Here is a 22,717-nt window from a genome sequence, read left to right on the forward strand (position 1 = left end):
TCACAACCACATGTTAGGGAAAGAATTTTTACCGACCTTTTTTTATATTATAAGCGTCGTATGTTTGCGAAAATCAGCAAAGAGCTGTCATTTGCTCGCAACGTCGACCAGACGAAACGTCTTTGTCTACTTAAGTGGGTGTTCACCTTGTCGCATCCTTTTTTTCTTTTGGTGAACAATAATTTCAGCGGTATATTCAATCGGCAAACGGAAGGGGGGAGTTGAATGAGCGGGTTGACGGGGGAGGAAGGATCAGGAACACACGCGGAGACGCCGGGTCCCTGGCGGAAGTGTATGCGGCGGGGTCGGGTTGGAGGGGGACGCCTCCGCGACTGCGGGGAGTCGGCTGAGATAAGCAGTCACTCCCTCCTTTTATTATACTATATTTACAGTGCGCCTTTTGAAGGGAGGTGTGCCTCAAGAAAATGCCCGCGCGCCCACTTTCCTCTTCCGCCACCACGCTCCCCAGAACCGATTCGCCGCCTCCTCGGTCCACGTGCGCCTTTCATTCGCGTACAGGCGCCTGGCGCTTCCGCCGTCCTCGGAGCCGAATTGTGGGGCCGGATACGATATTTGTATTGCTCTATTTTACCACAAATGTTAAAAAAAATGTGAATAGAGAAAAAAATCAAAGTTTCAGGTCAAATTATTTTCTGTTCTAATTTAAAATTTCTAAATCGCACAATAATTTGGTCGTTATTGTAGTTGGGTTCCAAGCAACAATCGAGACGCTCAATTAAATCTTATGGTAAGCCGTACGGTGTGATTCTTGAAATGCACGAAATATTCTTTGGCAAATTGGATGTGGAATGAAGTGAGGAAGGAAATGCCGAGGTGTGTTCAGGAAATGACGGGAATTTATACACGTCGCAGGTTTGGAGAGTCCGACTGTCAAAATATTTTTCATTGTATTGGCAAACATGCCCTTAAAATATGAGTGAATTTTCATCTTTATTCATTGTTAATACTTTGTCTGTGGGGTACCGCCGCCAAGGTTAGACGTGTTCATATGAGCTCGGCGATTTTCGTTTTTTGATATAAAATGGATGAAAGAATTTGGATCAAGCCTCAGTTTCGACGTCATATCCGTCAACCGAATGTTTCGTCACCTGTTATGACAGTAATTCAGTAATTCTGCTTCATCGCCGTTGACTTCATTTATTGACTCCATTGAGCAATTTCCATTCACCGGTGCTTTCATTCAAATTTCAACAATTTGGGAATAGATTTTGTTGTTTTACTCATAGCAGACCCGCCTTTGTTAACGGTTGACACCCTTTGTTTCACTCTATTTCATTTTTTTCGCAAAATTTGATACAAATTCATTTTATCCACATTTTTAAACAAGCGAAAATCGACATGAGTTCATAAAAAACACGTCTAACCGTAGTGGCTGCCACGGACAAAGTAAAAATATGAAAATGGCTGAAAATTTTATCATAATTTAGGAAGTTGCATATCAACATAATAAAAAAAATTGTCAATTTGACTCTCCGAACCCGCAAAATTTTAAAAATTCCCATTATTTGCTTAGCACTCCTCGTATGTGGAATTGAAGGAAAGATTAATTCACATGGTGCTCGGAGATCATGTTGTTTTTCCATTAGACGTAGCTAAAACATTTTACGTTGGTGCACCCGAAACCTTAAACGTTAGAGTGTAATTTCATGACAATTAATATTTGTAATAATAACTGAAAGTGCCATTTGATAAATATATATTATGGTGTAAGAATTTGCTTGACGTTTAGGGTGCCAATGGCGATTCGGAGCGTTTAAGCCGAGTACGTTTCAGCGGTGATGGCAATCTCTACACAAATCTCTCATTAACCCGAATTATAGATTAAGTGTAATCGAGTAAAAAACGATTAAGTAGGGACAATTTTTAATGTTCAATGATATTTGGAATACCAATGAAGGTATTAATTGAAATTTCCATGGTTACACTTTCATGGAAAATATAAATTCTGGATTTTGTTCGGGAGTAGATTTTAAGTTGATGTCAATCGAACGCAAATGCTTTACCCCTGTCCGCAAAGAGTATTTGTCCTCATGTCCCTTCTCTTTCCGTTCCAGGATCATCGAAGAAGAGGGAGGCGGATCGGTCGGCGAGTCCCTTCAGCGATGGCTCCAGCAACTCCGGGGCCTCCAACATCCCCCGGCCCATTCGAAAGAACCTCGGGGCGATTCCGAAACAGCCTTCCCGTGAGTCCCAATCTTCCTCTCTTTGTTTCTCTGACCCCCGACCTCTTGTCTTTTACTTTTGCGCGCCGCCGTTGCTTCTCATATAGCGGAATCAAGTGCTCCTTTGATTGATTTATGGAGATTGCATGTCGGGCATCTCGATAAAGTTTTCTGTGCTATTGAGTCTCAATTGCCATCTGTCACTTGGCGATGATAAGACATGGTATACACGTGATAGTCCCCATGCACAATTGGCGTGTTATGTCCCAGATATGCCTCTATATGGCAGTGAAGGACTAACCCTGGATGTTTTTTGATTTGGTGTTGCAGGAAAACGTGTCGTTCTTGGAAAAACTGATATAATATGCAAAATTATACCAGGATTCTGTGATTGTCAATTTATAAGTTTCTAACAGCCTTATTTTGAATGTTGTTAATTGAAATTTGCGGAAAACAGCCGAAATAGCATGGTAAATATTCAAAATGTTCCATACAATATGTTGTCCATAGTAAGTTTTAGACCGCACGTGTCATGAGTACATTAGGAAAACACCTTAGCTCAAAAAATCGTGGTTTACAATTGACAATAATAATTTCATATATCTTTTTAAGAATTGTGCTTGATAGTGCGTTACGTCGATTTTCATCACTCCTCATATCCAAATGAGATAAGCTCTATATATATAATGGGCTGACACAATGTAACACAAATAGAATAGAATGGCAACATTTAAAAGGAAGTAAGGACATATATTTATATATATATATATATATATATATATATATATATATATATATATATATATATATATATATATATATATATATGAGTCTCTCTTGAAGAAGGCCTCTGAGAGGGCCGAAAGCTCGAACAATTTGCCGTGTGTGTCCTTTTAAATGTTGCCATTCTATTCTATTTGAGTTATATTGTGTCAGCCCATCATATATATATATATATATATATATATATATATATATATATATATATATATATATATATATATATATATATATATATATGTATGTATGTAAATAGGTGATGTAGAAGCTCTCACCAGAGCAGTATGATATTTAAATGGCAAAAGAGAACAAAAACCAAATTTGATAACACCTAAAAGGAAACTCAGTTTGTAAGTAGTTTGAGCTTTTGGCCTTTTCTCTTCTTGGCCTATTTTAGAAATTCAAATTGTAATTTGTCTGGATTTAAGCGCCGCAATTTGTATTCATTTTTATTTCTTTAACAACATATTTCACCCTACTTCAGGAAAGTTCTTTTGTTTGTGTGTGCGTGTAGTGATACAATGTGTATGTTAAGATAGGTGGCGGATGACTTTAAACTGGCGGTCGCTGCGCAAGAATTTGTTCTCGCGCCTGCGCACTCGAGGATCGAGCACGTGTTGAGCATGTTTCTTGTGCGCCGTCATGTTATTTTGTTTGTTGCGTTTGAGGAAGGGGAATGGTAAGAGGCCGGTTCGTTTAGGGCTTACCTTTTCTTCTCTCGCCTTCCTTCCAGTAACCCGTTCACGGGCAGAACACACTCCCCCGCTCTCTTATTCCCTCATTTTTTGTCTTAGCCTTTGTATTTTCGCCTCCAGCGGAGGATATTTTGGTTGTAATAAGCAGACATTATTGCCGTCGGCTGGTTGGCGAGAGGAGGATGGGAGTCTGAGGTTTGTAGCGTAAAAAAGCAGGAACCAGTCCAGGGAGTCGGCGGAGGAGAAAGATGTTATTATCCCCTCCCCTCCACATCTCTCTTTTTTTCTCTCTCTCATTCTTACGTCTTTCTCACTTGAGAGAGATTTCCATCTTTCACTTTTTTTTCTCTTCCCATCCCTCTCATTACCTTCTTAAAATAGAACTGAGAGATGCAGTGGGAACCAACCGTGTCTGGGTTTTCTCCTCCAACGGAAACATTTGAAATGAGGATACGAGGTCTGTCCGATTAATACGCGAACTGAGGCCATTTAAAACTTTATTTTGTCTACGTCGATTTCTTCCCCTTCGAAGTACTCTCTCCATTCCTATGCTATGCACTTATATACAATCTTGTTTAAAGCACCCTTTTGGAAATCCTCTTGGCAGCAGTTTAGGCTTTTTAGTTTTCTTTTCGTTTCTTGCTTCATTGTGTCTTCCACGTCTTCCCAATGTGATATTTCCCCTCATCACATTTTGGGGGAATAGGAGAAAGTCACAGGGGGCGCGAGATCTGGCGAATGAGGAGGACGATCAAGTTGGTTGAATTTTTTGCCAGAGATTGCCGAGAAATCAATGCTGAATATCCATGGTTCATTGCCATGGTGAAGGATCCATCCATCGCCTTGAGTCGAATTCGATCGCACGCGAACTCTCAAACGCTTGAGAAATGTAAGGTAGAACTCAGCTATTTACTGAGTTCTGAGTTCTACCTTACAGTAGAAATTTTTCTTCAGGAAGAAATTCATGATGAACAACACCTTCGACTTCAAAGAAAACCAGGAGCATGACTTTGATTTTCAATCGGCTATTTCTTGATTTTTTGGTTTGATTTAATCCACTTGAAAACGGATGTTTTCTTCAGAGAATTATCACCATTAAAAGCGTTCCACATTTCAGTAATTTCTTGATAACTTTTTCTGCACTTCACCAAAATTCTTTATGTTGACTCGTTGCTCCGTAATTTTATCAATTTCCATTTTCGACAAATAGTAACAAACAAGGACAACACGAGCTGAAATAACTGGCACCATGCGCACAGCTCGACTATCCGCCAAACAGAAAGATCTCATTGGGCGTCTAGGGCAACTAGTCCTGGTAGTGGGCGGGGCTATAGTGCGCGTCATGGCCTCCAGAATGCACCAGTTCGCGTTTTAATTGGACGTACCTCGTATACATCCAATCGTACGCGGCTATTTTCGTGCGGCGGGGGGGGGGGGTATTGTTGGAAGACATCAAAATGGCGATACAATGCGACTTCCTCTTCCTTCTAGCAATAATTTAAGAAAAATAATAAATAGCCAATGCGACATTTTGAATTTGATACTCAGGGACGTTTTAATTTGGAGTCATTGCCGACGCTTTTAGAGATTGGAACAATATAGAGTTGTAACGAAGAAGAAAATAGGTGTGTTGAGGAATATTACTGAAATATTTGACGCATTTTTTCCAATCTGCGATACATGCGTATATAACTCAAGTATCTTACATGAATGAAGTAGGTGTTCAGTTGTATTGTCGAAGTGAATGGGGTTACTTTGAAAATGTTAACGATTTGAATAATGTCTTCTTAATCATAATGCTAATTTTTCCTCGAGTTTTCTTAGCATTTTCTCTCCCGCCAATTTTTGTATTGTCATTCGACGATCGGCGAGTCGTGTCAGTTTCTCCCGAGAGGCGCTGTAGTCGCAACTCGTAACTCCGCCATCAGTGCGTGCAGCTTCCGCCAGGATGCGCTGGCGTCTCCTTTTTTTCCGACTCTCTTTCACGCCCGCGTTAATTCCCCTCGCGGCGAAATCCGGAAACGCGAAAGATGAGGAATGGCGGGCGCATTTGAAACTGTCGTAATCCCAGTCCCTATTGTAGCAGCTGTATATTTTTTCTTAATTTTTTTAATTGTTTAAATGTGACGTTTGTCTCGTCCCCCTCCATGTAACCCCCCCCTTCACGCTCCACACCCCTCTCGAGACATTAATATAGTTTCTATTTTTGCTTGTTATTCCTGAAATCGGCAATAATTAAATGGCTGACTCGCATTCCCAACCCGTCTTCTTTTGGCGTCCGCACGCAGACCCCCAAAGGGAACGATCCAGGGACAAGGCGGCAAGCAACAATGCTTTGACCACGGTGTCCTCATCCTCCTCGACCTCGGCCGTTAACCTCAGAAGGAACCAGCGCACCAGTCACCACCACCTGACGTCATCTGCGACCCCTTCAGCGAAGAGGGTGAACACAGGTCACAGGAGGACCTCCACAGGTAGAGAGACATAAAATACATGTGGCCCATGTGAACAACCCAGCATCATACTGTCCTAGTCTGACCTTAGTTAGAAAAACTCGCTCAGTGTCCATGAATGACGTCACGCAGTCTCCCCCCCTTGTTCGTATTCGACCTCATATCATGTTGAATATCATGTCACGTCACATTGCCATGCGATACCATCACGCTTTTACCACTTAAATCACGTCTTCATTAAATATCTTTATAATTTAGCGTTACATTTGACGTGCGAGTGATGTTACATTATATATCTTAAGTGAGGCTTGTAGGATGTGCGATGTAACGCTGCGTAATACCATATCGCTTTAATTTGATGTTAACTGTCGTTGGTTAGGCCTCATTAATGGAGTATGCTGATATTATATTATGGGATCCTTATGAAGTTGGATTGATTACCGAATTGGATCGCGTGCAGCGTAGAGGATCTCTAGATTTGTAAAACCTTATCGTTATGATAAACTCAGTAGCGTATCCAAAATATGAGAGCAGCTAGGCTCACTCAATGGAGAGAAGGTTAAATTGCACAGATTGGAGCTCTTGTCAAATAAATTGTAAGAGGGTCTCTTCAGTAGTGGTGTTGAAAATGTATTATATTAACCCATCGTGCTACGTTAGGATAGATCATGCCAATAGAATTAGATAGGTTAAGTGTTAAGAACAGATACACTTAAGATGTCATTTTTTCCACGAATGATTAATGGGATCATAATAACATTGCCCGACCGCGGTAGGGTCCATGTTCGGGTAAAAATTAGTCTGGTGTGTATTCACCCCCTGCCACACATCCTATCGAATGCTTGCAGAGTACATAAATAACTAAAAATAAATAAATTCCGTCACGCTAGTCCATCTGAGATACAGATTTGTAATTATTTCGTCGTATAACTAGGGAGTGATGGTTTAAATTTGGCTAGATTGTCCATTAGTTTGTTTTACATTCTCGAACTGGTCACCCTCACTCCAAATTCGGACGTTTCTCCTCTTAAAAAAATACCGCGCTGTTCCCCTCCCGCCATGGGAATTTTAAATTTTATTAAAAAATGCCAGTTTTGGCTCTGTCACGCTTGTCCCCCTGAGATACCCTCCCTCTCAATGGTAACTCGTTTTCAAACCCTTGACTTGTCGTGACAGGCGTAACTCGCAAGATTTTTGTATTGAAGTGGGTTGCCATGCCTGTAAATGAAGTAACCGATGGAAAAAAAAATATGAAAATAAACTCACGCAACTGAATATGAAGGAAAAAATGTTGTATAATTGGAATATCCACACGCTATACCGAGCTGATTGTTGTGTGTAGGTTGCCAAGTAACGCGTTCGTTGTCGGTACTCTTTTTAGGAGCGGAAAAGGGTGTTATCCAGTCATTTTTTAAAGTTTGATTATGGTTAGGTTATCTTTGTGTTTTTAAACGTTTCGGTATTGAGCAAATGGTCAAGTTTCAACCTGTGTCACGCCTTCTACTGTTTTTTTTTTGCATTTTGCATTTAATACTTCCTGGAAGGGTTCTAGCGGCACAGGGAAAGGGACTACCATGGTAGGGGCCTGGTGTCACTAAAGGTCGACCACATTCTCCTGTAAATACCCTCCGCTTCACTTCAGAGTCACGGTGATCGCGACTATCCAACACTTATCACTGAATTTGCGTGACGTCATTTCTGGACGGTGCCTGTGTAACGCTTGTTTAGTCACAGTCCTTTCCACCGTTCTTTCCATCCCGTCCGTTGAAAGAAAATAGTACCTCGAATGCGTGTGAACACATGACTCGTACGTGTCTATCTTGTAGTCAGTGGTTGTTTTATCAGTTACCTTCCATCAACCTCTCTTAGGATGTCCTCCGTCTCGATACCATTTCTCCTCTCTCTCTCTCTCTCTGTTCTTTCTCGATGTCGTCTTTCATGTAGAAATTTCCCCAAAATATTGTTTTATGTGTTGAATGAGCCAATGTCGTTCCTTACCGTAATGTGTCTTATTCCGAAGTGCGTTACCTGATGATTAGTGGTTTCTCGTTACCTATCTTACCAATCTGTGTGATCCCGGCAGAAGTTACCCTTCTGTGCAGTACTTCCTGTAAAAACCTATTGCATGGTTTCTGTTTACAAGACAGTTTATTGCATGGTATGCGTATACGCTCTTTTGGCGATCTTAGCAAGTGATTAATTATATCCGTAATAAATTATGTTTAACTTCTGTTTGGGTATTCTCCTGTTTGCCATAAATGTTTCAATCGATGCTTGTAATTCACAGGTATTTTACACGAGTACTTGAGAATGTACTAAAATTATTTATGCATACTCTTTTTCTTGTCATCAGTTTAATTTGTCGGTCGTTGTTGAATTTTCGAGCATCGTTCGGTAACCAAGGTTGCCTGTGACAATTGCATCCAAATATTCGCATTCCAAAATTTTTCGCCATTCAAAAATAGAACGTATGTACTTTTGAAAAATTGATGTCTAGCGGGAATGGAATGAAAATGCTTCGTGTGCAAAGCTTCGGAAGCTTTGTACAAGAACTTTTTGAAACTAAACGAATCATTTCATTCGAAAATATCATTCATTTCACTTCTGATCGTATTCCGCTGCTCAGTTTTTTTTGCGCGTCTCGGAAAAACGGTGAGGTCTTTGAAGCGAACGGGTGTCAGTACTTGAGGAAAATTAATCAAAGTTAGATGAAGCTTTCTCGGATCTTCCACCGGATCAGGGTTTCCATATTGGCCGACGTTTCGATCGTCGACTCGTGCATCATCCTCAGGGTGGATGAGGGCTAATCTACATTTGGTCGTACTTGAGCTCTCGGGTCAGGTGACTTGTGATTGCTCCGAAGAGGAGGAGCCTCCTGATTGGTCGCCGGGCCGTTGTGGTCTGTTCCTTCCTTTTCTTGCCTCCATTAGAACAGATTTCCATGCATTGCTGAGGGAATAGCCGGAATCACTGTTGAAATTGATTATTTGATTGCTCGGTCTCAGTAGCCACCGGCACGGGCAAGTAACTTCCTCCCATCGAAGTTAATAGAAGGATGTCTCTTTAGCAGTGGCGTTGAAAATGTATTATTACACCATCGCCCTACGGTAACAGAGATCTTGCTAATTAAATGAGAGAGATTAAGTGTAAAACAGATTAATTTAAGATGTAATTTATTCCACGAACGACTAGGGATCATAATAACATTATCCGCGGTGGGGTCATGTTCGGGTAAAATTATTCTTGTGTGTTTTCACCCCCTGCCACACACCCTAGCGGTGGCTTGCAGGGTATATACAAATGAATAAATGCAATATTTTCCAAGAACGATTGGGGATCGGAATAACGTTGTCCGAACGTGAAAAGTCTACATAGAGCATTGAGCTTGTCCGCTTTTTCTCATTCTCAATTTCCTTCCCGTCTGACCCATGTAATATTCAGCGCGGTTGTAAAAATCAGACCCTATATCTCTCTTATCGGGAACCTTCTCGGCTAATCAATCGGACAGAGGCCTCACAAAAAATACTTTACACCTTTTACTTTGGGGTGGTCGTGGCAGTGATAAAGTACAAGGATTGTAAATTTAATATTTCATGTGGGAGTTAAGGAATGAGATCAACTTGGTAACCATTGGATAATGCGATCAATGGAAGTGCTGAGAGCTCTTGAGCGAAACTCAGCGGTTTTATGAGCGAAGTCTCTACGGTAGGAGAGTCATGTCAAATGAAATTAGAGAGATTAAATGCGGAGAAGATAGTTTTAGGATGTCATTTCTCCCTCGACCAATAGGGTATCATAATAAAATTACGTTTGTCCGACCGCGCAAGGAGTGAAACGTGTTTTGGGTCGAGGATAGTCTTGTGTGTAATCTCACCCCCTGCCGCACACCCTAGCGGTTGCTCGAAGGTTACTAAACAAACTAAATAACTAATAAAATAATTCGTGCTCCATAGGTGAGAGTTATTAATTAGAACTTGAGCCGACGAAGGAAACCGTTGCGTGTTTTCGAACAGAGCGATGCGTTTGTCTACATTGTCGCCGTTCGAACTAACAATCGAAGAGGTCTTAGGATAGCAAACCGTCGAACAATATGTATGCTTGCGGCGGGAGGGCGAGGGGGAGGAGGGGAAATGGGGGGAAGGGGCGTAGGAGGGGGGTCGATTATCCCATACCCATTTCAATTGCGTCGACGCCCGCGCTTTACTTTTGTCTTTCCCGCCGCCGGCGTCGGGAGTCTTTCGGCCGAGTGGGTGCCTCTTCCAGTTCTCCGTTACCCTTCCCCGACCCTCGGGGTTGACGCTTGCACGCGCGAATCGCATCACCCGTCCACCCTCCCCCCCTTCTCTCAACTCCGAGTGACGGCGAAGTGCGGCCAGGGAGATCGTTGGACTCGGTGCCGACCAAGAGCCATCAGCGCCGTTTCTATCTTGGATCTGCTTAGTCACCGCGAGAAGTGGACATTTTACGGGCCGCCCTCAACCGCCCCCTCCCCTTTGGACCCCTCTTGTGCGAAGGTAGGTGAGAGGGGGTTTCTTTTTTCTTTGGTGGGAGGGGTGCTCCCAAGGGGGGGATGACGAGGACGGAGAGCCAAGAGGGAAGTAAGTGAGCAGCAAGCAGCGCCTCTTTATTAGAACTGACGTGATCCGCCGCAGTCATCATCCATGAGGCGAGGGGGGGGAGGGGTGGGGCCCATCCTCCCAATCCGCGATCTTGAGTGGTGACTTGATGAATCCGTGCCGTAGGTTTTCGCCAACTTCTGTCGTCCAGCGTTAATCATTGAATTGCCTTCCTCGCCAGGATATTAGTGGGCGAAAACTCCAGTCTTCGGCTCGCCTTTGTGTCCTTGCTTTTAATTGGTTTGAAATTGGTGACTCCATGAATTTTCTAACGAGAAAACTGACTGTGGTGTGCCGTAGTGATTATGCGGAACACGAAGCAGGCGTTCCGCGGAGACTGCTTGATAATTGCATTAAAGATGAGTTTGGTTGTTCGTTCTGGAACCGAATTCATTAAGTAAACGAAATGAGGGCAACAAATCGTGAGATTCTGGTTTTTTTTTTTTTTAGACTTTGGCCTGTAGCGGGCTCGCGTTTCTCCTCCATGTATTAATGAATGAGTTGGAGATAATATGGAAATGTGAATGTATGTTTCATGATTATTATTTTTGCCAGTTATTTGAAGTGGCCTACCAAACCACTCAACTGTACCGAAAGTATTTACGATACGGCTATTCCGTTTGGTGACTGTGGCCATTTCACTTGGCCCCATCATTTTTTATGACTACATTTCCATAATTTGGGTATTCATTTGATGGGAGATTATCGTATTTTTAAAGCATATTATTCCCGTGCATATAATGTACCATATTGACTGCGGTCCTAATAAGGAACAGTCAACAGTGCTGTACTTACTAGTCGTTTCTTATTACTTGGTTTTATTGTTATTAATGATTTTTCGGTAAATGCCAGAAATACTTAATGTGTATGTTGATGTGCATGGATGTTTATTTATCTTTATAAGAACATCAATGCTCAAATATGAATTTAAGAGTTTTGGCCTGCTGACCTTTCATGTCGATGCATTGTTAGGACGATGGCACGTAATACTATGATAATGAGACTTGATTTGTCAGCTTTGGCCTTATGATGAGTAGTTAATCAGTTTCCGGAGTGCACTTTCTTTCGATCGAGGATCTAGCTCCGCAAATTGCATCGTATTTAGAAATGTATCGTGATCGTATATCCGTGATCCTGAGGACACAGCAGCTTTGTCAGATGATCTGAATGTTACAAAACGATGGTGCGACACTTTGCGATTGGAGTTAAATTTAAAAAAAGTGCGTGGTAATGAATTTTCGGAAAAAATTGGCAATTCCCTCCCGAGCACCTGCTGAACTGGGAACCCGGAAATGGAATGTGTAGACCCCGAAAATTGGCGTGTTGGGCGTTTTCTTTAACTTCCTCTTCCCCCCCCCTCCCTCCCCCTTCCATCCATTACATCGAATCAGCGACGCGCCGAAGGATTCCTACCCCGTAATGAATTCTGCCACCCCGTGTCCGCCGTTAACAAAACTCGCTCCACTCTCCATATACGTTTCCAAGTGTTTTTTTTTACTTCGGTCAAGAAAATCATTTCCCGCTACGTCACTCGTGTAACAATAACAGTTGAAGGCGGTCGCTCGTTATTAATTTCCCGTCTTGCATGGTGTGTTCTTACCGGAAATCGAGTCATTCCTTTGCTTGTGTCACTTTGAAATCAAGCCCCGCTAGTTTTCATGCATCGCCTCCGACAGAGGCAGGATTTATATACGCCTCTGTATGCGTCGGACCACTGACTGTTGTGCTGTGGTTTGTAGGTGGTTGTATTCAACAGTGCGGAGTTACACATACTATATTGACACACGTGCAAAATGCTTTCAAGCTAAAAAGTCTCAATTTCATTGCTTGCACAACTACGGGGACAGGCTGAAAACTAAAGCACACATGCTTGTAAACTACAAGCACAATGACTTTTAGGAGCACTCCTTGTGGCATGTGGAAGTAACATTCCCCCTCAGCATGCATGCGCAGGTTTGAGTTTCTTTCATTCATCCAGTGTATTTCGAGAAGCGGAAGTATGGAGACGTGTTTTTGTGCTATGCCAACTCGAGTTAAACAGCGTGCTGTTATCGAATTTTAAACTCCTGAACAAGTGATTCCTACTAAGATTCATCGTTGTCTAAAGGCTGTTTAGGTGGCAATACTGTTGATAGGTGTACCGCAAATCGATGGGTAGTAGAATTACGTGGTTGCGAGCGAGAAAAATTTCAAAAGACAATCATCCGTAGAAAACTTTTTACTGTGTTTTGTGATGCTCACAGAGTTGATGTGACCGATTTTGCGGAACGAGAGGCAATGGGAAATTCATTTCAGTATAAACAGACTCTGAAACACCTCCGACGTCGAGTTTGTCGTGTTAAAGGCAGCAGCCTGGCGCCAATAATCTTGCAACATGACAACGCTCGTCCACACACCCCACACCCCGCAACTGGAGAGGCTCTGCGAAACCTGAAATTCGAACCGATGCCACACCCTCCTTGTTCCCCCGATCTTGCGCCTTGTGATTTCTATTTTTTTCCTCAACTCAGGAGAAACCTCGAGGGTAATCATTACACCTCGGATGATGAGGTGAAGGCAGCTGTCAAGTCAAGTGGATTCGAGAAAAGTTGGAAGAGTTTTTCAGTGACGGAATGAAAAAAACTTGTTTCACGTTGGGAGAAATGTGCTAGCCTTAATTGGTGCTAAGTCGAAAAATAAATTTATATTTTTGAAACTAAAGAATTGTACTTAAATTTACTTTTTGCCCGATCTTGCTTTTTGTTGTTGTTTGTGGTGTACAAGAATGTATTCATTACCCTCGTACTTGAGAGAGAAAGTTGAACCTTCTGTCGCTTTTAGTTATCTCCTCTACGTAGAGAGACACATATTTCAAGTCAACCTCACGATTGCATATCCGCCCAGAACGTTTGGCTAGGAATGATGCCATTTTTACCGTGGTTTTTACCGTGATATCCGTGAACCTGAGGACGCAGCAGCTTTACTAGATGCCCTAAACGCTATACAACGCTAGCGTGACACTTGTCAATTGAATTAAATTTTAAAAAGTGCGTAGTGATAAATTTTTGGTCAAAGAGTAATTCCCACCCGAACGTCTACTGCATTGGGAACACCGAAATGGAATGTGCTGGCTCAATTGAATACTCAATGGCGTTACCCTCACTCACGATCTCTCCCGGGTGAAACACATACTAGGGGGGGAATATGTGGACAAGCCAACAATAAATTAGGATTTATCAGAAGAGTGCTTGGTAAACGTGATGAAAAGGTCAAAGAGAAATGTTATCAGGTCGCTGGTTAGGCCTCATTTGTGGGGCACGCCCAACAAACCACTACTCCTATATACCAGGTCTCTCCAATAAATACGCGAACTGAGGCCATAAAAACTTCATTTTACAAACTTTAGTCTATGTACAACGATTAAGCCCCCTTCAATGTACTCTCCATTCGTATGCTTTATGCTTCCATCTGGTTTAAAGCACACTTGGAAGTCCTCTTGGCCGCAGTTTAGGCTTTTTAGTTTTCTCATCGTTTCTTGCTTTATTGTGTCTTCCACATCTTCCCAATTGTCCCAATGTCCCCTCATCACATTTTTGCATTTTGGGGGAATAGTAAAAAGTTGCAGGGGGGGCGAGATCTGGCGAATGAGGGGGATGATCAAGGATCAAGGGGATTGAATTTATTGCCAGAAACTGGCGAACAGTCAATGCTGAATGTGCAGGTGCATTGTCATGGTGAAGGATCCATCCATCCATCGCCTTGAGTCAAATTTGGTGGCACACGACGGACGCCGTCTCCCCGTTCTCAAACGCTTGAGAACTGGGAGGTAGCACGTTTCGTCAATTTCCATTTTCGGAAATAGTAAAAAAACAAGGAAGACAGAAACTAACATGGCTGGCACCATACGCACAGCTCGACGATCCGCCAAGCACAGATGGCTCGTTGGGTCTCAGGCAACTATCGCCCTTAGAGGGCGGGGCTACAGGCCGCGTCATGGCCGCCAGATTGCACCAGTTCGCGTTTTTATTGGACATACCTCGCGTGGCATTTTCACTCTCTACCACAGTAATGACAATATTGATTTAATACACGTGTGCTTTTTTCCTCTGCCACTTATTCTCACAATGCAACTCAAGCAGCTTGGCACCTTCCTATTTTGCACGTCTCCAACACTGCAATTCACGCCCCTTTTTCCTTCGAAGTACGTGCATAGGAAACCTTTGCGGAGAGCCACCTCTAAGAGTACAGCGTGCTCCAGTAATGTTACTTCTTGACGATGTCTTTCTTCGACCAGTCGTAAAATATCTGCGGGAAACACATGAGGTTAAGAAGGAAATTCGATTAAAAAATCGGAAATTGCATTTCATACGCCATCTTCCAGGGTCTCGATGCAACTGGATACCGATGCACTCTTTTTGAAATAAGTTCAAAGCTTAAGTTGACACAGAAAATTGAGACTTTTCATTTGATCGGTAATAGTTTTATTTAGAAGTTTAATTTCATTCTTAGTTAGACCTTTTGCATATTATTAACCACATTTTCTCTTTTTTTAATTTGGTACTGATTATCCGAGACGGAAAGGTGCGATGGCTAACGCACTGGTTTCCCAACTTTAGGGCCCGGGTTTATATCCTGGAGGCGACATATATTTTTCAGCGGTATCCCAATCCCTACTTGTGATTTGAGGATAGCACTTTGAATGAGTACAACGTCCGTCGGATGGGACGTTAAACTGTTTGACCCCTTGGTACCTTTCGTGAAAAATGTAGACTAATGCCGACGTCGTGTTTCTCTCCAGCCTTCATCCTTGCCCTATCCATCCTTAATGGTGAAAATAGACCTTAGCTGTGGGTCGCCTCACATTAAAAAACTACTGCTCCTGTTTTTAGTCGACATCTTTAGCATAAGTGCTATAAAACGGTGCAGACGTGACATGCAGCTAATTGACGTGGCTTCACGTTATTTCAAGAGTGTCATGCGAATGCGAACAGTTGTCGAATTATAATGGGTTGGCATTTAAATGCGAATAATTCGTCCGTTGAAGACATGACCCCAAGCGCCCTCGCTCTGATCACATTAATCGCGCGGGTTTCGCTCGACGCTTCTCGTTTGTTTTCTTTTTATTTCACATCTTCCCCCCCTCCCCTCCCCCTATCCTTCCTCCTTTGGGCTCGCGCCTTGCATCGCCCAGCAGGAGGCGACCTGATTGGTCATGACGTCACGCGGCAGGTGTGAGGAATCCGAAGTTTTAAATCGTCCCGAAGACAGGAAGCGAATCCCTTTTGCGCCATCGCTGCATATGTACCTGTTAATTAGTTATTCCCGAAGGCCATCCGTTCTTCCCATCCCGAGTGTGAATTAATTTAAAAGCCATGCCCTCCCTCTCTCTCCCTCTCTCTTTATTATTCTCTTTCGTGCTGTACTTGGTGTGATAGTTCTTTCGTAGCTTCCCCAGTTGAAGGAGAATGAGCAAAACCATAAGGTCTCTCAGAGCAAAAGAATGGGGTTTGTTAGAAGAGTACCGGGTAGATGTTCCTGAAAAAGGTCTAAGAGAAATGTTATCTGTCCTTAGTTACGCCCCGTTAATAGAATATATCCTGCAAGTGTATTATGGAATCCTCATGAAGTTTGATTAATTTCCGAACCACGCGAAAAACCAACTCATAGGGGACCACAGCTTGCAGGGTATATAAAATAAAAATCCCTGCGGGGAGGGGTCGTCCCGCCTCAAGCCGTCCAACGCTATTCCGCATGAAAAGTAACTTAATTTATTGGGCGAATAAATCCCTTATTATGAATCAAGTCTTCTTACAGCATTCCTACAAAGGTACTAAATGAATACCTGATTGTTTTTCAACGAATATTCTTCCCTTTTTCCCTTCCTCTCCCAAAAAATCACAGAGATCAAGTGTACATAGAGCAGGTTAGTCGAAGGTGTCATTTTTCCAGCGGACGATGTGGCGACAACACGACATTTGTGTTGATGCCATTGTTGCCATCTTAATTGCAAAATAATAATAATTATAATAGTTCATGTCAGTTGTTGTTGTTTTTTGGTAGCGATGGAAACGTTCGCACTAGGTAACCGAAGAGTGGATTGAAAAAGCATCCGATCTGAAAGATTCCGCGCCACTCTTGAATGTCGTTTGACACAGATGAAAAAATGTATATGTAACTGTTTGGCAATTCTAAGATGTTAGTCCTCAGTCATTACTCAATGGGGATCCGTTTATTTGTTTCTTTATTAAAGGGACAGTCGCTAGCCGTGGAGGGATTCTCTTTCATGAAATCCGCATCTGGCCACATTTGTTTTACGTAATGGTGAATGCTGCTGTCGATGGACAAATGACGCACATGTCGCGGCCTGAATGTGTGGGAGTGTTGACCTTGGCTCCTATCGAACACCCATCCCCGCATCAGAAGTCCTTTGAGGGTAAAATTGATTGATTTTCACTTCCACCGCTACAAAACGAATCCCAAATATGCGTTAGAAAAATTAAGCTGGTCAAATTTTCAAAATTTTGCCGGAAAAACTATAGTTGAATATTTTATTCAAATAATTTTAGTATCAAAATACTTTAAGAAGTAAACGTATGAGGGAAGTCATTTTTTTATTATTCCCAAAACACTGCATTTTTTATCACCACATTTAATAAAACTCTTCTGGCTTGTTTTAATGTTAAAATTCGCCATAAAAATTGCTCACTTTTTCCCACCTGACATATCACGACGCACCCTCACTTGCGTGGGTGTTAATCCCGCAAAATCGGCGAATTTTTCGGGAATTCGGAAGATGATGAGAAACAGTTTGGACGAGTTTTTACTGAAATTTACGTCTTGGAAGCCGCAAACAGGAAATTCAACGAAAAATTGACGAGAAAATTGTACGAAATATCAGCGATAAGGGCTTCCATAGTTGGATCACAGATTTGATGAGATTTTTTTGTTGTGAAAAAGCCTGCGGTGAAAATATGAGGATAGGCTGCCAAGCTAAGGCAATATTGCTAGTAGACGGAAAACAAAATGACCTTCAGAGGCACTACTGGTGACATGTGGAAGTAACAGCCCCCCTCAACATGCTTGCGCAAGTTTGGGGTTTGGGCAATACGGTGCTGTTATCGAATTTTTAACCGATGAAAAAGTGACTCCTACTACAGAGATCCATCATCTTTTAAAGGCTGTTTATGGTGGCGATGACGTTGATAGGTCTACTGTTAATCGATGGTTAGTAAAATGTCGTGGTAGCGAGCCTGGAAAAGCCATAATTGTTTATGTAACACGCAGCGGACGTCCGATCACTCGTAGTTACTTACTGCATTGCTTACCAAAATCAATGGTGTGGGATAAGCGTGGCATTAATACCTTTCGCAATATGATTGCCGTATACTGCAGGTTAAAGATAAAGAAAACGATTGCGAGCTTGACGTAGGTGGCATAGAACTTTAAGCAAAACGAAAAATTTCGTCAAAATATTCGATCGAATGCATTTTAAGTTCGTGATTGCCACTTGATGGCGAAATATGATGTGGCAGGGGAAACAATCGATAAACGGTGTTTGTATTTGGGTGATGACGTTACGAAAACAAATATTTTAAATATGAAAAGAACCATCATGCATTGCAATTTCAAAAGTTGCGTATCGCCGGGAGTTTTGTCCGGTGGTGTCTTCCGATTGGCTGATTCTATTTCACAGCGTTAGGTGTGTGTCCAAGACTGTTTGCAGTCGGGTTCTGGGAGGTCAAATTGATTGGATGACCGCGTGAGAAAGGGATTCAAGAATACCGGCGCCCTTTGGACCCTGTCTTCCCCTTTATCGGGTCCATTTCGCGGTCATTCACCCGGGCGACTATCCTACACGCTCTAATTACTATTCCCCCCTCTTCTCCCCCCATATCCCCCCCTCCTCCGCGCCTTGTCCATTTCTCCAAATGGCCTTCCGCCGACCTTTTTGCATCCAAGTGCCCGGAATTTCTCCACCCGAATCGGAAAGAAAAGTCTTCCGTCCAAATGGATCGATTGAATGGGTAGATATCTTGGCTTGCCCTTTTCCACACCTCCACTTTCCCCCGGGCCTGTCCTGAACGTGGTGAACGTATCTGAGGTCACCAATCCGAGGAGATAAATACCGACATTAGAAAAAATATATACATGCATCCAGGCGATTCAGTGATTTACCTTCAGTGATGTATAAACAATGTCCGAAAAGTACCCGACCTGTGGTTTTTTTTAAATTATTTTTTTATGATTGTGAGGGTGTTGTGCTATACAAATTTGCCTTCGCAAGGGATAGAAAAGCCTAACTTTAAATGAAAAGAACGACCACAGTGTAAGAAGGTTTGTTTTTGAGCCCTTTCCATCCAGTTTTAGGAGTATTATGAATAAGTGAATACCACAGCCACGCGGTGATAAAATTCATTGATCAGTGATTATTATACTATTGTACCTTTTAAAAAATATTGTTTTGTAAGTTATGTGGACGACGTGAGAAGTTGCATTAAAAAAGTGAATGAAATATTAACGGTGCGTGATTATGGACGGAGTGCGGCGATGACCGATGCGTTGTACGTATGGTGTGAACCATTGCTACAAATTTAAATTGATTTTATAGTGGGTTCTGGCGTAAAATATTTTAATATTTCATTTTTTTACACATTTTCGACTAGTTTTTTAAGGAAAAAATCGCCTGAATTCAATGAAAGCATCACAATAATGCGTTGATCTTTCAATGAGTTATATTGGAAAAAACAAGAAAACTTTTTTTGCTGTTGATATTTTTTTTATTTTTCAACAAAGTCTCCTTTTAGCACGTTCCACTTACCGCAGCGTTCCTCCCAACGTTTTGAAGCCCTTCAAAAGCTAAAATTTCGGACGGTCCTCAGCATAGGCATCTGCGTTTTGCCAACGTTCCACTTGTGTAGTCCGCCGAGACATTTTTCCAAATTGGGAAACTAAAAAAAGGACATAAGGACCGGGGGGGGGGGGGATTTTGTGAAAACCCTGAATGTCGTAATACAAGTTATTCAAAAAATCATATCGAAGAGGTTACCCATTTTTTAAAAGGTTAATACCAGTTTTGAACTTTAATTGTTAAAGAAAAACGAAGTTGCGAGGGGCCTTGCCTCAATACGTAATCGTCATCATAGTGCTATTCGAACTTGCGATCTAACTGGTGGAAATTATTCACGACATTGACCCTCTTATCAAACGGAATAAGACATGAATTACCTCCTCTTCCGCTTTCGATGCTTATCAGTAGGTCAGATGGATTGGCGTGTTTCAAATCATGCAATACTCTAACCAAAGCAATTACAGTAACAGTTTAAATGCGTTTTATGCATCAGTCTCTTCTAGCGGTCATTTTTGAGATTTGTAAGCAGCTTCGTCAATATAAATCTATGTAATTAATCTTTTTTTCTATGCATTGTATTAGAAGTCAGATGAATCATTCCGAAACGTCGTGAAAGATAGAAGACAAGCAAATAAAGCTTTTTAATTGTTATAATATTTAATTGAATACGCTTACAGGGTGCGGCGCTCGAATCCGGACCAGCACGCGTTTCCTCGTATGAGATATCCTCACCGGGTTAGCGAAACCTTCACCAGCAGACTTCTTCGAAAGCCGTAGACATACTAAAAAAGAAATTTGGCCGCAATATAGTACAATACAGTTTATCTGGGGTACTCGAAGAATCGAACTATTTCGAAATATAGTATAATGCCCAGCGCGAACCCTTTCGATAATATCGACTCTTCGATTGCGCTCCGCACTTGTTAGTAATATATCAGACATTTTGAGGTTTTTGACCGTTTACTAAATGCCTATAGATATGATGAACGCCAATCACGACCCACTATGGAACTACGATACGGCGGGAAGTTCAAATTGAAGTTTGTCCGGATTTTAGCGCAATCCCATGAACTTTTAAAAAATATAATATATATTATGTCAAAAAAGTTAATGAGAATACTGTTGGTGTTTGATTAACATCACCCCATGGATTTGGTTAAGAACTCATCCGGTTTCGCTGAGTAAATCTTTCTTTTTGAATAGTAAAGAACAATAAAATTTATCTTCAGCCATATGTAAATTTCTCATGTGTCCGATTTCTGAGTGAATTGGAAATTTTGAAAATCTACCATAGTTTGAAAAATATGGAGGAAGAATCAATGTAAAGAAAACTATGGCTATGCAATTTTGTAGATAGGGAAAAGGCTAAGCTTAACATTTAAATAGGAGGGCAAAAACTAGAGCAGGTAGAACAGTTAACGTATCTCGGAGGTGTTTTGGACCAACACGGTCAAAGTAGTAGGGACGTAAGGAGAAGAATTGCGCTCGGCAAAGAGGCCTTTACAAGGAGGAGGGAGTTTATGACAGGGACGTTGAGTAAGGATATTAAGAAAAGACTAGTAAAACTTTGATATGGAGCGTAGCTATGTACGGCGCGGAAACGTGGTCATTGAAGCAGGATGAAGGGAGGAAGGAAGTACTCAGAGATGAAGAGGGACCTGATATAGAGTAGGTTCCTGGAATGTGTTTTTTTAGGAGTCACAACATATTTATTTGGTAGTTGTGTCTGTCCATAACCTACCTTAACCGGTTGATTGCCTAATGGTTATACATGTAATACGTTCAGTATACCCTATAACGATCGCGTTTGGTGCAGATATGTACTGAAACGGTGGAATATTCATCGGAAAAATATAAAGACAGGCGTTCTTTTCCATCCAAGGGAAGAACGAAAAAGTTATATGAAGATGAATTAAGTTTGTATATATTAATAATTAATTTTTTGTATTTAGAATTGGTATTACAGTTGGGAGAATGGCTGAAGATATCACGAATGGAGGGCTCCTGTCCCGGAGTGTGATCTTTGATTAGTACCTTGCACTGACACCCTCTATTGATAGTCCTCGGCCGTCCCTCTCCCTCCCCTCGAAGCCGGAGAAAGGATTCCCGGTCAGCTGTCTCCGTATGAGGGGGCACTCAGCCCCTTTCCCCCGTCGCTGGAAGGTGGGGCCATGCGCCAAAAAGGGACGCTTAACGTGATGGCTTCTTAAAGATACGCTTCCCAACAGCTCCGGCGTGGTTGTACACGGGGTTGTACAGTGTCATTGTCCATTGTCATCCTGGCACCCAATTCCCCCCCCTCTCTCGATATCCCCCTTTTGTTCCTCCCACACTCACCCCCGCATTCCATCCCGCCGAGGGGAAGATAGGAATGGACGCCCGCGACCCTTTCGCCTCACAGCGAGTAGACCGCACGCTACTCGCTATTCCATTGTTCACGCCCGAACCGGAGGGGTGGGAAAAAGGTGAAGACGCCGTGCATCAGTGTCAGAAGTGCACTCCGGGCTTTATTACAATTGCATATACATGTAACAGGGGGTAATAAATATATAAATAAATAAATATATTCATATATATATATATTTTTTTTTGTGGGTCGCGGTTTATATACATGTATCGTATCTCTGTCTTCTGAGTACCTCAGCTCCACTCAGGTTATGTGATTTTTCGGGTACCAGATCTTCCTGGGAAACCATAACCGGCACAGGGAAAGTATCTGGCACCCGTACTCTGCATCATCATGTGTGAAATTCACACACCGTATAGGGCTTAGTACTGGGTGAATTCTACCTTCACCTACCAAACCGACCTTCGGGTTGATTACTGTATTTATGGTCTCTTTTACACTGCAGAACCGATCGTTTTGCTGCTAACCCTCCCTGCCACGCGTCCCCGCGTAGTGTTTCAGGGTCCGATGTTGATGCATGATAAAATGATGCCATTTCTTTATTGTTCCTGCATCAAAAGAATCTTTCGGAGCTTTTGTTGAGAATTGTAAAGGACAAGGGATTGCGCCTGGATTGGTAGGATGGTTTGTGTGTGTGCGAGTTGGAAGCGCGAGCAGTTTCCGGTGACTGATTCTTTATGGCCGTTTTGTCGGTGAATTATGAGGGAGGTATGAGCTCGCTCCTTCTCTATCTTTATTGCTTCTGATTCCTTCGTG

The 22,717-nt window shown here is 42.2% G+C and overlaps 1 protein-coding gene across 3 annotated transcripts in view; it reads left to right on the forward strand.

The window, feature by feature from the left end:
- The window catches only part of LOC139696052 (uncharacterized), a 996,437-nt gene that overhangs the window by 619,201 nt on the left and 354,519 nt on the right, over positions 1 to 22,717 (forward strand). For 2 of the 3 annotated variants that reach the window (XM_071594665.1, XM_071594666.1), the window contains exon 6: positions 2,076 to 2,204. In XM_071594665.1, coding sequence (XP_071450766.1) covers positions 2,076 to 2,204 — 129 coding nt within the window. Of the gene's footprint in view, positions 1 to 2,075; positions 2,205 to 5,946; positions 6,133 to 22,717 lie in introns of all 3 variants that reach the window. The other variant, XM_071594664.1, reaches the window with a different exon arrangement.

The sequence above is a fragment of the Hetaerina americana genome, unplaced genomic scaffold, assembly GCF_022747635.1.
Source record: "Hetaerina americana unplaced genomic scaffold, ioHetAmer1.1.p SCAF_66, whole genome shotgun sequence".
Lineage (NCBI taxonomy): Eukaryota > Metazoa > Arthropoda > Insecta > Odonata > Calopterygidae > Hetaerina > Hetaerina americana.